General features: G+C 46.5%; 2 protein-coding genes across 3 annotated transcripts; both read left to right on the top strand.

Annotated features, from left to right (window-relative positions):
* Positions 1-3,957: 3,957 nt before the first annotated feature.
* Positions 3,958-6,848, top strand: LOC139830001 (F-box/LRR-repeat protein 14-like). Of its 2 annotated transcripts, none has more exons than XM_071820207.1 (2): positions 3,958-4,242; positions 4,898-6,848. In XM_071820207.1, exon 2 carries the CDS (start codon positions 5,063-5,065, stop codon positions 6,515-6,517), a length of 1,455 nt encoding a protein of 484 aa, XP_071676308.1. In that variant the 5' UTR covers positions 3,958-4,242; positions 4,898-5,062; the 3' UTR covers positions 6,518-6,848. The 2 variants fall into 2 exon arrangements, with proteins under 2 accessions (XP_071676308.1, XP_071676307.1); XM_071820206.1 differs by having other exon boundaries at positions 5,051-6,848.
* Positions 6,849-11,225: 4,377 nt separating this feature from the next.
* LOC127301127 (F-box/LRR-repeat protein 14) lies at positions 11,226-15,690 on the top strand. Its single transcript, XM_051331347.2, has 2 exons — positions 11,226-11,561; positions 13,909-15,690. Exon 2 carries the CDS (start codon positions 13,922-13,924, stop codon positions 15,383-15,385), a length of 1,464 nt encoding a protein of 487 aa, XP_051187307.1. The 5' UTR covers positions 11,226-11,561; positions 13,909-13,921; the 3' UTR covers positions 15,386-15,690.
* The last annotated feature ends 473 nt before the right edge of the window (positions 15,691-16,163 follow it).

Genomic DNA, 16,163 nt, shown 5'->3' on the forward strand with positions numbered 1-16,163 from the left:
GCCCTATGGGTACGGGCCCTCGTGGCCCCACTTCGTATCCCCTTCGGTCTTCTGGAAGCTTCGTGGAAAAATAAGACCCTGGGCGTTGATTTCGTCCAATTCCGAGAATATTTCCTTTGTAGGATTTCTGAAACCAAAAACAGCAGAAAACATCAACTGGCTCTTCGGCATCTTGTCAATAGGTTAGTGCCGGAAAATGCATAATAATGACATAAAGTGTGTATAAAACATGTGAGTATCATCATAAAAGTAGCATGCAACATAAGAAATTATAGATACGTTTGAGACGTATCAATAGACATGATTCATGATACTTATTATTAATTTGTTGGTACCTTTTCCATGATTGACATAGCTATTAGATGACTTTATTTGCATGTGTCTTGTTATGAATTGCCTAAGTACTTGCCATATCATGAGAATATTTACATCATATGAACAAATGTGTTCATGAAAGTTCTTTTATCGCACTCAGTTGTTAACTGAATTGCTTGAGGACAAGCAATAAGCTAAGCTTGGGGGAGTTGATACGTCCAAAACGTATCTACTTTCCCGAACACTTTTGCTATTGTTTTGCCTCTAATTTGTGTATTTTGGATACAACTAACACGGACTAACGCTGTTTTCAGCAGAATTTCTTTGGTGTCTCGTTTTTGTGCAGAAACTCAACTTTCAGGAAAATCCCCGGGATTAATTCCAATGGGCCTATTTTCACAGAAGAATAATGGAGCCAGAAGACCAGAAGGAGGGGGGCCACGAGGCAGCCACACCACCAGGCGGCGCGGCAGGCCCCTGGGCCGCGCCGGCCTATGGTGGCGGCGCCTCGGGCAGCCCCAGGTGCCCCCCTCTGGACTACTTAAGGGTTTCGACCTAAAAACGCACGGGGGTTAGACGAAATTGCCATAAGACATCCAGAACACCGCCGCCATCGCGAAACTCCGTCTCGGGACCAGAAACTCCGTTCTGGCACTCCGCCGGGACGGGGAATTGGAGGAGATCATCGCCATCATCACCACCGACGCCTCTCCATCGACCAGCCATGCTTCCCCCATCCATGTGTGAGTAATTACCCCGCTGTAGGCTGAAGGGGATGGTAGGGATTGGATGAGATTGATCATGTAATAGTCATAAGATTGTTAGGGCATAATGTCTAGTATCCGTTGTTGGTACTTTTATGATATTGTTGCAACTTGTTATGCTTAATGCTTGTCACTAGGGCCCGAGTGCCATGATCTCAGATCTGAACATGTTATTGTTTCATGATGATATTCATTATTTTATGATCATACCTGCAAGTTGTATACACATATTGCTGTCCGGAACCCAAGGCCCCAAAGTGACATTAATTGGGACAACCGGAGGGGAAGGCGGTGATATGAGGATCACATGTGTTCACGGAGTGTTAATGCTTTGCTCCGGTGCTCTATTAAAAGGAGTACCTTAATTTCCAGTAGATTCCCTAGAGGCCCGGCTGCCACCGGCTGGTAGGACAAAAGATGTTGTGCAAGTTTCTCATTGCGAGCACGTACGACTATATACGGAACACATGCCTATGGTTATTTAGTACTTGGATACTGCTTTATTATTATCTGCAAATGCACTGGCTTGATTGTTACATGAGTTCTCTTATCCATGCAACGCCCGTTCATCCATCCCTGTGCCTACAGTGTTTTAATCCTGCTGTTTACTATAATCACTACTGCTACTGCTATAAAACTGTTGCTACTGATAAACTCTTGCGAGCAAGTCTATTTCCAGGTGCAGCTGAATTGACAACTCCGCTGTTAAGGCTTACAAATATTCTTTGGCTCCCCTTGTGTCGAATCAATAAATTGGGTTTTACTTCCCTCGAAGACTGTTGCGATCCCCTATACTTGTGGGTTATCACAGGTGCATGGGCAACAGGTAGACAGTTAGTGTGAGCGGCGGGTGCCGACATGAGCGGCGGGTTGGTGGTCGAGGTGTGCGCGCGAGAGTAGCATATGCGTGTGAACAAAGCAACATGTGGTCAGGGCCGGCCCATGGGGCGGGGTAGAGGGGCACTCGCCCTAGGCCCTGGAAGCTAGCGCCCTTGCCCATGATTTGTTTACGTATTCGTATTAGTACAACTTCTACTTTTGAGGCCCAATGGTTAAAAGATGGCCTAAGTTGTGGCCTATCATGCCTCTACCCGACTCCTCATATCGAAAAAAAACTCCAAAATTTCTGAATAAGTTTTCTCATTGCCACGATTTATGTTCAGCCTTCCCAAATGTACATAACAACATCGGCCCTATTTTTCCGAAATTGTGAGTATTTACTCGCGGAGTCTAACGAATACAATCACATAACTATACTATTTTCACAAGTAGCTCTCCTCTGATTCATAACAGTTATCGTGTCCCCATCATACATATATGTTGAGAGACCATATATTCCATCTTCTTATTAATTCATTACCAAATATGTCTACTCTTATACTCACTTTTTGCATGAGCATATGAATCAGTTACTCCCCTATTTTGTCCTATGATTGGTTATAGAGGTTCATATGTATACATACATTTATAACTAAACTATTATCAGAAATAAGTATCATGGTATGTAGTGCGCAATCAATAAAACACTACTGCACGAACTTTTACTAGTGAATCAGTGATGGGCAAGCTGCATGTCACTAATATGATGTCACTAGTATGTTAGTTACTACTGACGGGCTGCTGAAGCCGGTCGGCTATGCCAACTTCTCGAGGATCTACATCGCCCTCTACCCAGTGCCACTCTACGACAACATGAGCGTTGTCTACATGCCCACGAATCATGTTCGACATCAACGCATTAAACACATTGAGATCAACCTTCACTTTGTTCGATATCGTGTTGCACTGGGGCATATATATTCGAGTTCCTCATGAGTCCTTCGTCTCTAAAATTCACGGACATCTTCACCATAGGCCTACCATCTCACCTTGTTCCTGAAATTCCGATCCAATGTCAGTGTCCAAGAATCTCCCACCGCGACTACTAGGGATGTTAGGCGCAGCATATATTCGGTTATACCGTGGCATATTTAGTGCCTAAGATCTTACATGTAATCATGCCACTATGGTTGGGATTATGACTGATTGTTTTCCATGTATATACATGAGAGAATATGATGCCACACCAACTGTGGTCAATCCAAACTTATTCTTCTTATTCTATCATAATATATCACTAATTGATTACTTTGACACATGCTAAGTGATCTTCTGACAGGTGAACCCTGGGTGTCAGGTTTTCGTGGCATGATGAAACGGTCAAGGAAGACACACATTAAACTGGTGATGAATTCATGTTTTTTTTTAATAAATTTTACGGGACCCATTTTCAGCTCATGCACATCCCCACCGAGTAGAAGAGGAGAAGAGTCTTTGGCGCGAGCAGATGTGGGGAGAATGACAACTCCAGTGTAGAGGAGAAGGCTCACCTAATGGCGGAGGAGACGAATAGGTGGTGAACTTGTTGTGCGGGGTGATAAGGATGGTAGTATAGACCCGGAACGTGAACGTGAAGTTGACACAATTTGTGAGTTTCTTGAGTGCTTGTTGTCTTTGACCGATGACATGATCTAGGTCAAGGGGATGGGGGGAGGGGGTTCAACGTTGTAGAAGAAAATAAAGATGAAAAGAGAGGCAAAATGAATCTTTAGGAATAGTACAATTAAAAATTTGCCATAATTGTAACAGAAAATTCAAAATTGTTCATACTTAAAACAAAGGAGTAAATGGAAGACTGAGTTTGCAAATTAGTCAAATTGTCCAAAATTGAAGTTATTCAAAGTGTGAGTTGATAAGATTATCAATGTTATTTTTTTTCAAAAGTATTATAGATGTCATTTTGATCATCTCAAAAATCGAAGAGGTAACCTCACAATGTTACATGCTAAAGGTGTACACTAATACACACCCCACCAAACACCCCGCTGGGTTCGCCCCATCCACTATCAGACTTTCAGTAGCCAACCAACCAAACACTGAAGTAATGGCTACGCCACCAAAAAAGGCGCCGCCCTGCTCCATTCCATCCATTGCGGCCTAGGGCTAGGGCATCGGCTGCGCGCTCTCCTCCGAATCTCGGAAGGAGACACTCCTCCGGTACGGAAAAGGCTAATAGGTCGATATCCCAAAGGTCGAGCGGCGGCGGCGTCGGCGGCGGCGGCGGACGTCCCTCCGACGGTCTATTCTCTATCGCCGCTGTTTTTATCTCCCGGTCGTGCTGAAGGTACCGCCGTTTCTTGCTTCTCCTGCCCCTTATTCGCTGGTTCCCCGACGACATGTACATGGTTGTTTTTCGATTCGCTTTCTTGATTGAGACTAACATGTAGCATCATCCATTTTAGTTGTAAATCCATCATTCTAGGTAGAAACTAAGCTTTATCGGCGCTATCTATTGATGACTGCACCCTGTCCCTGTGGACGATTCGGTTGAGGAAAACCGATTTAAAGGGACACAAGTCTGGTGTGGCTTTACCACCTAACTTTGGTTTGTGAGCATCAGTTTGAGTAAGATATACAGGCGGGGATCCTAAAAAATGAAGATTGGAGTTATCTAGTAGAAAATCATTTTTCAATTCGTTTTGGTTTAAATCCCTACTTTCTTACCCAAGAGGAGCTACAAGTACTAATTTGCATGCTCTGGTTTTCATGTGATTAATTAGGTGCCTCCAAATAAGTAGGTTCAGATCCGGAATTGCTTGGGTCGATTCTACTAGTTAGTTAGTTAGTTAGTTTCTATTCTCTTCGTTCATTCATTATTCAGGCTCTACTTATGGCGGTAGTTTAATTTACTGATCTAGCTTGTAGCTTCATTGTGTCTTACTAGCAATCTACATACAGATAAGGTGCTAGTACTTTAATTAATCTCCATTATTACGAAGAGCACACAAGTTTTGGATGGATACAGTAAATGCTCAAAGTTCAGCAGTATATTCTTCATAATGAGTTTTGCCAGTGTGATCTCCAGCTTCTCATAAGTTTTAGTCCAGCTCTTGGGTTGTTTTCTTAACCTTGATATTACCTGACTTGTACAGCTGAATAGTTAAATGGAGGACCTACCAGAGGCTCTGGTGGCAGAGATTCTCAAGAAGATCACCAAGACCAGTGATCTGAATTCTCTTTCACTTGTGTCAAAGCAGCTCTACAAGATGGAGGGGAATCACAGGGGTGCTATCCGTGTTGGTTCCGGTCTTTGCACAGCTACAAAAGCACTGAAATCATTGTGCGCCCGGTTCCCAAATTTGTGGAAAGTGGAAATCGATTACTCTGGTTGGATACCTAGACATGGAAAGCAGTTGAACAACAAAGGCCTTTTTGTGTTTTCATCTCACTGTTCCTCGCTGATTGACCTCACCTTAAGCTTCTGCTCATACATTGATGACTCTGGGCTTCGTTGCTTAGCTTACTGCAAGACATTGGTGTCTCTCAGGCTGAAATCCACACCAGAAATAACTTCAATTGGGCTTTTCTCGGTTGCAGTTGGTTGCACAAGTCTATCTGCTCTCCACCTTATTGATTGCGAGAAAATCCACAGTGTAGAGTGGCTGGAATACCTTGGTAGAAATGGATCGTTGGAAGAGCTTGTAGTGACGAAATGCAAAGGAATCAAACATCATGACCTCCTAAAGTTTGGTTCAGGATGGATGAAGCTCCAGAAGTTTGAGTTTCAGGGGAATGGAGGAATATATGGTCTTTGTCAAGGTGATATAGTCTATGACTCCTCGTACGATGCTCATAGCAAGAATATATATGATTTCTGCTGTGAGAGTTTGATGGATTTAAGGTTGGCACATATGAAAACTTGGCCAGAAGTAGGTTTGCGTGCTGTCCTAGGGAAGTGTAAAGCATTGGAGAAGCTTCGCCTTCACTATGTTCATGCCCTGAATGACAATGACTTGATTGCATTATCCCGGAGCTGTAGCAACCTTAAAAGCATCTCACTTTGGCTCAACCTTCAGCGCTACTCTAGTGATGTGAGATATTGTGAAACCAGGACATCATTTACTGATAACAGCCTTTATTCTCTAGCCCTAAACTGTCGTATGCTTCAGACCGTAGACTTCAGATTTACTGGATGTGCTTCTGACTGGCCATCAGAAATAGGATTCACACAAAACGGTTTTCTGGTGCTCATTCAGTCCTGTCCCATCCGTGTTCTCGTGCTAAATACTGCCAACTTCTTTGATGACGAGGGGATGAAGGCCTTGTCATCCTCACCATATCTGGAGACACTTGAACTTATGATGTGTGAAGCGGTAACTGATGTTGGGATGCGCTTCATTGCACACACCCCATGCTTGAGTAATCTCACGCTTCGGTTGTGTCATGAGGTGACTGATGTTGGAGTGGCTGAACTGGTACATGCACATAAGTTAGAGACTTTGGTCATTGATTGTTGTAGTAAGGTCTCTCTGCAAGCTGCACAGGGTGTTACCAAGTTAGTTCACTACTCCAGAAACATTTCAGATGCCTTTATGACAGTTGGTTTGAAAGATTGTTGATGAAGTGGTCTCCAAAATTTTCAGTATAAATTTGCTGCTGAAACCATTAAGTTCTTGAGTGTTCCCCATTGGACAAGGCTGTGCATCATCCGACCCAGATTCACTTCTCCGAACTTTATATTGCCTTCTACCTTTACCGCAATGATTCTCCTGTATGACAGTCTACTGATGAACTTTGGAATGCATCTGATGAATGCAACTTTAATAGTAGCCACCACTTGTGTACTATGCACTTTTGTAATTCTTGTTGCTTAATTTCTACTCTCTGTAGTCGTTTTGGAATCTGCATAAATCGGCACCAGCATTCCCTGTTTTGGCTGTGGATGCAGTATATGACTGTTGGTTTTTATTGTTTCTATTCTCTAAGCAAATGTCATGAACCTTTTTTTTTTGTTACGGAAGTTATTTTCAAGTCATGTTTATCTGCCTGCTATTTTCGCGTGGCAATTTTGGTATGGCATGGATCAGTGTAGTAGCATGGACATGTAGAAAGGCTGCAATGCTTGTTTTGTTGATATTGGTTCTATTTGAGGATGCCCTTTCACTGCTTCTCAAAATAGAAGTTACTGGAGGTAGTTACTAGCATAATTGTGGATGTTTAGATCCCAGGATGAAAAAGTTAGTGCACTCATCTCATGGATTTATTTCATCAGTATACAGTCATAAGAAACTAAGACCATGGCACCCAAGCAAATTGTTGTGTGAATTGAATATATTTGCTCTGCACTGCCCTGCTTCATGCTTCCATCCATCAGGGCATCTCCAGCGGCGTGACGCATTTTAATGTCCGCGAGCGCCCTTTTGCGTCGCGCTGCGGACGCTAAAATGACCGTTTTTGTCTGCGCGTCCGTTTGCATCTCGGGGCTGCTCCAGCGGGGCGACGCATTTATTTGTTTTCTTGTTTTTTTTTCCCTCTCCTCCATTTAAACATAGTTCCAAATATTACATATTGAAACATGATTTTACACAAACTAACACATAGTTTGGAATATGGTTTACATAAACTAACACATAGTTTGAACCATGGTTGACACAAATATAACATTTTAAAAAAAGATACCAGTTGTGTTGATTTTCGTATGTTCGCTGCCAAGAAAGAACATTCGAGGGCACACCCAATCACCCAAACTGGAAAATCCAGCGGGAGGAGACGGTGCCCTTGTTGGTTCTACCGAGGAAGAATAGACAGAGACCTCCACTACTGGTCTGGCCCGTAGCCAGATTCGATGCAAAGAAAGAACATTCTAAGTTCTAACTATCGGTGTCCGAGCCGGATTCACCGGTGTGGTAGTGCCTGCGGCAGGCTGTGTCGTCGAACACCTTGACGATCATCTCGCCGTCCCCCTCGTAGAGGAAGGTGAGCTGACAGCCGGGCTCGAGCGCGAGGTCACGGGCGAACTTGTCCCACCCCGTGTGCAGGTACATCTTGCCCTGCCCGTCGAACAGAACCTCCAGGGTCCAGCGGCAGAAGTTACAGCTGGCCTCCCGTAGCTGCAAATGCGCCGGCTCGACGCCATCGACGAATTCGGCGAACTTGTCCGGGAGCCGCTTGATGCCGAGTGGGTCGTCGTCGATGCGAAGGAGGAACTCGAAGCAGCGCTCCTCCTGTGAGGACGAGGAGGGTGCAGACGACGGCGAGCGTGGGGCCGTAGCTGCTCCACCACGGCGGCCCCTGCCCTGGCCACGGGGGCGCCCAGGGCCACGGCCTCGACCGCCTCGCCGGCCACCAGGACCGGCCATGGACTTCCTCGCGGGCCTGGCTGCGTCGCAGGAACACCTAGGCGGCGCTACGGTTGAGCTTTGTGGCGGCTAGGGTTTCTTTGGAGGAGTGGATGAGGAAGAAGAACGCACGCCCCCTTTATATAGGCCGGAGGCATGCGGTGGCCGCGGGACGCGTGGCGTCGCCATTAACGTGGTTGGCGGAGGTGGGCTGCGGCCGCTCGGCAGCCGAGGCATCACCATTAACGTGGCGCAGGCTACCAAAGCGACGCAGCGGCGCAGTCACTGTCGCGTTTGAGAAGATGCATCGACGCAGAGTCGCTGCCAGGCGCGCCCGACGAAACGTCCGTCGGACGCGAGCGGACACTTTCCGAACGTCCGCGGAGACGCATCCGAGGCGCATATTTGGGTCAGGTTTGCGTCTCCGCGGACGGCCCGGTCACTTTACGTCGCCCCGCTGGAGGTGGTGCCAGACGCATTTCCGGTCACGGCGACGAAAACGGTCGCTCATCGACCGGTTGCGTTGCGCCGTTGTTGATGTCCTCAGCGGACGTCGCTCCATGTGGTTGTGACGATGCTCTAGGCTTCCAGCATTCAGCAACATTCATGTTTTTACCTATTAGTTGCAGACGGTCGTGTTTCTGTTTACTTCTCAAGAGTATGTCGGGTGTATGATAATTCCATAAATCAGGTTCGCGATTTGAGGCGACGATAATCATCTGTTTGTTCGATTCGTCAACTTAGTATACAGATCCTGAAATTATGAACCGGAGACACAGCTCAAAGGAAGGCTGTGATTCTTTGAGTCCTGTTTTAGAAACAAGACGGCTCGTTGATGGTTACGTAGCATTAAAATCCAGAAGAAAAACAGTGTTTACAGGACGCATATGAAACCAAGGTAATCTACAGTGGGAGAGCTCCTTTCAGAAATCACATGAGCAATGTCGCTCCTTCACAAACTACGAGACGTTGCGCCGCGCCGTCTAGTATCGCTGGGAAAGCTGCATAGCTATTACGTCGCTTGATTAGAGGTAGACGGGAAGCTAAACCCCGTGTCTAAACTTCTGCGTCGCTGACGAGGCTAAACCTCTGCGTCGCTGACCAAGCGGACTCGCTACTCGCGAGGCGTTTCCGCGTTGTGTCCGGCGCCCACGCATCATCCCCTATGTGGCGAATGGGTGCGGAACACCAAACACCATACTGAGCCGCGTCAGATAAAAAATATATTTAGGACATGTGGCTAGGAATGATCAAAGAGCTCATCGGGCTCCATTCGGAGAAAGCTTTAAAGGATGGGACTGAAAATACTCTAACTGTAGCTGTTCAAACAACTCACTTCTTCAGTTACCTCCCTATTTCCTCCCACCAATCTAAGAGCAACTCTAGCAGACACCGCATATCAGCTCGCATATGGCACTTTGGACTGATATGCAGGTTTTTGTTATTTTTTTTTGGCTAGACCAGACACATAATCGGTGGTCTGGCATGGATATGTTTTCCGGCCAAAACTTCAGTCAGCCTCTGTATATTTCGATCAGAGACCTCGATGCGGGTCAAACCCCATCCGCATCGCCACCGCGTCCACTCCCCGCCGACGAGAAATCCGCGCGACTCCGACGAGCAATCGAGTAGATCCATCGCCGTCGCAGCGCCATGGTGTTCGGCGGAGGTCGAGGAGGCCACGACGGAAGGAGAATGGGCAGCGGCAGATCCCCTTCCGCCCGCGCGCTGTCCGCTACCGAGGGCCTCGAGCGGCAGCGTCGGGCATCCGACGAGGCGCGCATTCGCGGTTCGTACCGCTACCTCTGGCAAGGCCGCATGCCTCCGTCAGCATTCGAGCAGCACGGATCGCGATACTACCGGGACGTCACGCTCCAGCAATCCGCCGCCGCATCGCCTCAGCTTCAGCGAGGCGCCGAGCTCGAGCGCGCCGCCCCCGGTGCCGCGGTTCGAACCGGGCGACTATGCGGAGGACGCCGACATCCCGATGCTCGTCACCAAGTTCGAGCACGCCGCCCCCGCGCTGATGGCCGGCGACTTCGTCCCCGACTCCGTCCTAGGCACTGTCACCAAGCTGCTGAAGGACAAGACCCGCCACAACGCCAACAAGAAGGCGGAATGGCTCCGCGATCATGCGTCGACACCTGCTATATCGAGCTCTCTGACTCCAACAAGGAGAAGTGAGGTGCAGCTAGCTCCGCCACCGCGGCAAAGCTCCGGTGAGGTATCGTGGGCTAGATTTGGGTAGTCCTGAGCGGCGGTGTGCCAACCTAGAAAGCGGAGCACTAGGCTCCGCAGTCATCTCGTTTTCTGTGAATGTGTTGAACAATCTAGCGCGAATGTTTGTTTCAAATTATGCGGTTTAGTTTTCAGTCTTTAGTACTCCCTCCGTTCATAAATAGATGCCAAAGATTTGTCTAAATTCGGATGTATCTATACACTAAATTGTGGCTAGATACATTTAAATTTAGACAAACTTTTAGCATCTATTTATAGAAGAGGTAGTATGTATATTTACTTTTTAGCCCATAAATCTCGTTTGGGGTGACATTCATCATTATATTTGGGGTTGCTCGTCCTGTGGATCGTCTGGAAGAGTAGGAACCGTATGATTTTCGAAGGGCACAGGTTGGGCCCCCGTCAGATGTTCTCCCTCCTCGCGGAACACTGCGGACTGTGGCTCCACCGGCTGCCTCGACGGTACGAGCGCCATCAGATTGATGCTTGGTTAGCCGCTAGACGTGTGTGTTTTTATGTATAGGGTTCAGCTAGTTTCTTGCTGAGTTTCTAGCGCTCAACAACCTCCTGTATTCTGCGAGCTGGACTCGCCCCCTGCAACACCGGTAATAAAATCACTTCAGGTGGGGTTCCTCCACCGTTGAGCTTTCAAAAAAAAAAATATATATTTGGGGTTTATATGGTTTGGGTTGCGTGAAAGTTGCCGTGACGAGCACGAGCGGGGAGTGAGCATGCCCACCTGCTCCTGTTTTTCCACTTTCCCCTCTCCCAAACCCCCGAACAAATCCTAGCGCCTTCCTCCGCTCCCCCGCCGCCAAAGCTTGCTTCCCTCTCATTCCTCCACTTCGCCGAGCGACTGAGCGAGAGAGCAGGAGGAACCCCCACCATCCAATTCGTTCCGGCCGTCGTGCTCGTCTTACTCGGTCGAGCCGATCGCCTCCGTGATCCTCTCCGTCTTCTTCCACAAGGATCGCAAACCGGAGCCGGCGGGATCATCACCAAGTACGTCCGTCCGAGCGCACCACGACGTCCTCGTCGCCGCGCGCCTTCGATCTACTCTGCCACAACGAGGACGTCTCCGTCCAGGGTGAGCGTCGCCTCCATGCCCTGCTCTTCCCCATCTCTTCCGGGTGCCGTGAACTCGCAGCAGCATCTCCGACCGCCCGCGCGCCCGCCATGGTCGAGCTGGCATGCTCGTGCACGCACGCCTCCTGTTGCTCGTTGCAGTTGCTCTGCTGTCGCCAAACACGCTGGAACGCGCGCGCCTTCGAGCGCCACACTAGGCGCCCTTCCACGCCGCCAGGTTCTGGTCGTCGGCGTCCCGTCCGTCTCGGCCTGGTCGCATCATGAAACGCACGCACGATTGCAGCCACTCGCTCGTGCACAACGTCAAGCTTTGGTTGCACACGCTCCAGAGCACGGGCGCACACAGGCACACAATGTTAGATCCGCCTGCCAACTTGCCTTGCTGAGCTATGCACCAGGATCAATCGATCCAGCTACCTGCTCGCTCGTTTGACTAGCTAGTTGATCCCTGCGGTTTACTCAAAATACTTGGCACTCTGTTATTCCAAGACCCAAGCGTAGCCAGAGTGGTTCCGTTTCTCCTTGTCTAGAAAACAGATCCCTAGAGCAAATCCCAGGATCAAAACCCACGGCTTGTCCTTTATATAAACTCTGTCGTTTTCAGTTTCAGAACACGTTCTATTCGCGTTCAGATTCAGTAAAACGGGTACCTAAGTGGTTTTCCGCCGTTTAAAAACCAAAAGCGGCCTATTCTATCACTAACACCACCGAGCCACCGAGCCATGCGCCTATACCTGGGACACCTCTGGAATGTTTTGACACGACAGTTTGGTCGCTGCCCATTTCAAGTCCTTTATTTCTTTTGCAGTTTGAACCTGTTTTGAACAAAATACAAGTGTTCAAAATCAGAAGAACATGAGCCATTCAAATATGTCATCTGTTTTATCTTTTAATAAAATAAAATAGACCAAACAAGTAATGGTTTTCTAAACAACTATTTACTTGTTAATTGCATATCTCAAGCTCTGTAACTCCAATCGCGAAGTTTTTTTATAACTCATCGGAAAAATGCGACGAATCCAAATCTTAAATTTTCATGCATAATAGACCAATGCTTGCCTCGGCCAAATAGTAATTCCAATTAAAACTTTATGTTATGTGAGGGCATCTCATATTATCTTACTATTTTAAATGTCCCACTTAATTTTGCTAAGCATGGACACTCTTGCACATCATTCCATGCATCATATTGTCGCATTGCACTACCATGTATTGATTGCGTACTTTCCATTCTTCTATGTGTTGGTGTTTGCTTCTTTTCGGATATGACTCGGAATTGATCTGAGCAACGACAAGATCTTTGGAAGTTCTTCGATAGTTTTTCATAGGCGAGCCCTTTCTTTCTTGCCCAAGAGAGACAAGGACTAATTTGCATGCTCTGGTTTTCATGTGGTTAATTAGGTGTATCCAAATAAGTAGGTTCAGATTCGGCATGTGGGTCTTCTTGCAGAATTTCTTACGTCAATTCTAGTTTGTTTGTTTGTATTTGCTATTTTGCTTCTTTCATTCATCGGTCAGGCTCTACTTATGGCCCGTAGTTTAATTTAGTGATGTGGCTTGTAGCTTCAATGTAAGGATGACAATTTTACCCACGGGTACGGGTACCCGCGGGTACCGTACCCGCATGGGCAGGGTATGGGTACACTTTTATGCCCATGGGTAGTACTCATACCCTGCCCGTTAAGTCATGGGCAGGGCACAAGTATAGCCTCGTACCCGCGGGTAAACCCATACCCTACCCGTTTATTGTCAAATCTTACGTGACACGAATATTTAAGTTGACCTATGAGTTAGAATATGAGAATATGATTTTTATATTATGTTAATTGTCATGTACTTAACTACCTGTTATTGAGTTGAGATAATTATTATTTTTTAATCAAATTTGTTATCGATAAATGTAAAATTATGATTGACTTATGTACAATTTGACATACCCATAGGGTACCCAATGGGTACGGGTACCCGCCGGGGATGGGTATGGGTAAAGTTTTATACCCATAGGTATGGGTATGGGTAGAAGTTTGTACCCATTAGCTATACGGGTATGGGTATGGTATTGTTCTACCCTGCCCATATCCTGCCCATTGCCATCCTTACTTCAATGTGTCTTACTAGCAATCTACATATAGACAAGGTACTAGCTACTTTAATTAATCTCCATTATTATGAAGAACACACAAGTTTTGGATGGATACATTAAATACTCAAAGTTCATCAATATGTTCTTCATCATGAGTTTTGCCAGTGTGATCTCCAGCTTCAATGCCTTATGCTGATATATCATAAGTTTTAGTCTAGTTCTTTGGTTGTTTTCTTAACCTTGATATTACTTAATTTTGGTACAGCTGAATTTGTTCAATGGAGGACCTACCGGAGGCTATGCTAACAGAGATTCTCAAGAAGATCACCAGGACCAGTGATCTGAATTCTATTTCCCTTGTGTCAAAGCAGCTCTACAGGATAGAGGGGCATCAAAGGGGTGCTGTCCGTGTTGCTTCCACTCTTTGCACTGCTACGGAAGCACTGAAATCATTGTGCCTCCGGTTCCCAAATTTGCGGAAAGTGGAAATCGATTACTCTGGTTATTGGGCACCAGGACATGGAAATCATTTCGAGAACAATGGCCTCTTTGTGTTATCATCTAACTGTTCCTCGCTGATTGACCTCACCTTAAGCTTCTGCTCCAATATCAATGACACTGGGCTTGGTTATTTAGCTTATTGCAAGACATTGGTGTCTCTCAGGCTGAACTCGGCACCACAAATAACTTCAATTGGGAATTTCTCGGTTGCAGTTGGTTGCACGAGCCTATCTGCTCTTCACCTTATTGATTGCAAGAAAATCGACAGTGTAAAGTGGCTGGAATACCTTGGTAGGGATGGATCGTTGGAAGAGCTTGTAGTGAACAATTGCAAAGGAATCAATCATCATGATCTCCTGAAGTTTGGTTCAGGATGGATGAAGCTCCAGAAGTTTGAGTTTGAGGGGTACAGAGAAATAGGTGGTGTTCGTCAAGGTGGTGTGTTATATGACCCCTCGTACGATGCTCACAGCAGGGATATATACGATTTCAGTTGTGAGAGTTTAAAGGATTTAAGATTGGCGCATATTAACACTTGGCGAAAAATAGGACTTCGTGTTGTCCTAGGGAAGTGTAAAGCATTGGAGAAGCTTCGCCTTGAGTATGTTCATGCCCTGAATGATAATGACCTGATTGCATTATCACGGAGCTGCAGCAACCTTAAAAGCATCTCACTTTGGCTCAACCTTCAGCGCTACTCTAGTGACGTGAGCTATTGTGAAACCAGAACATCATTTACTGACAACAGCCTTTATGCTCTAGCCCTAAACTGTCCTATGCTTCAGACCGTAGACCTCAGATTTTCAGGATGTGCTGCTGACAGACCGTCAGAAATAGGATTCACACAAAAGGCTTTTCTGGTGTTTATTCAGTCCTGCCCCATTCGGGTTCTGGTGCTAAATACTGCCAACTTCTTGGATGACGAGGGGATGAAGGCCCTGTCATATTCACCATATCTGGAGACGCTCGAGCTTATATTGTGTGAAGCGGTGACTGATGCTGGGATGCACTTCATTGCACACACACCATGCTTGAGTAATCTCACACTTCGGTTGTGTCATAAGGTGACTGATGTTGGAGTGGCTGAACTGGGACATGCACATAAGTTAGAGTCTTTGGTCATTGATTGTTGTAGTAAGGTTTCTCTGCAAGCTGCACAGGGTGTTACCATGTTGGTTCACTACTCCAGGGACCTCTCAAACGCACTTGTGAAGACAATTGGTTTTTCAAGCGCCAAATAATGAAGTGGTCTCCAAAAATTTCAGTGTAAATTTGCTGCTGAAACCATTAAGTTGAGTGTGCATCAGTGGACGAGGCTGGGCGTCATCCCACCCAGATTCACTTCTCTGAACATTTAGTTGCCTTCTATCTTGACCGCATTGATTCTCCTGTATGCCAGTCTAGTGATGAACTTTGGAAGGCATCTGCTCGATGATGAATGCTACTTTTTATAAGTCTCCACTAGTTGTGTTCTATCTGCTGTAATTCTCGTTACTTAATTTGTACCCTCTGTTTCCGTTTTGAAATCCACACAAATGGGCCCCAATCCCTGATTTTGCTGTGGATGCAGTATATTTTTTTTCGATGAAGGGAATATATTAATATCAAGAAGATACCAATTACACCCAGCCTCTGCAACAACGCACCACCCTAATGGCACTACGGATGCACACAGCCAAAAACAAGAAAAGAAAACTAAGAAACAAAAGTCCCGCTACAGTATCTCGGGCTAACAACAGCAATACATCCACCGCCAAGACAACACCTGAATTACAGACTAGTCCCCGCTCTCAAAACAAATGCCTCCACCAAGGATATTGTCAGGCACAACCAATTAAGACCAGACCTTGGATTTTCACCCTGAAAGGTAGGACTCTGCACTTCACCTGTGTTGTCACCCCCACTTTCATACCGCTGCTGTGAAGCCCGGAACACCAAGTAAGTCCCTCAACATCGCAAAGACTTGAACCTCCCTTAGCTAGTCCTCCCTCCGGCCTTCATGAAATTCTCTTCTTCCGA

This window comes from Lolium perenne, chromosome 5, assembly GCF_019359855.2.
Source record: "Lolium perenne isolate Kyuss_39 chromosome 5, Kyuss_2.0, whole genome shotgun sequence".
Classification (NCBI taxonomy): domain Eukaryota; kingdom Viridiplantae; phylum Streptophyta; class Magnoliopsida; order Poales; family Poaceae; genus Lolium; species Lolium perenne.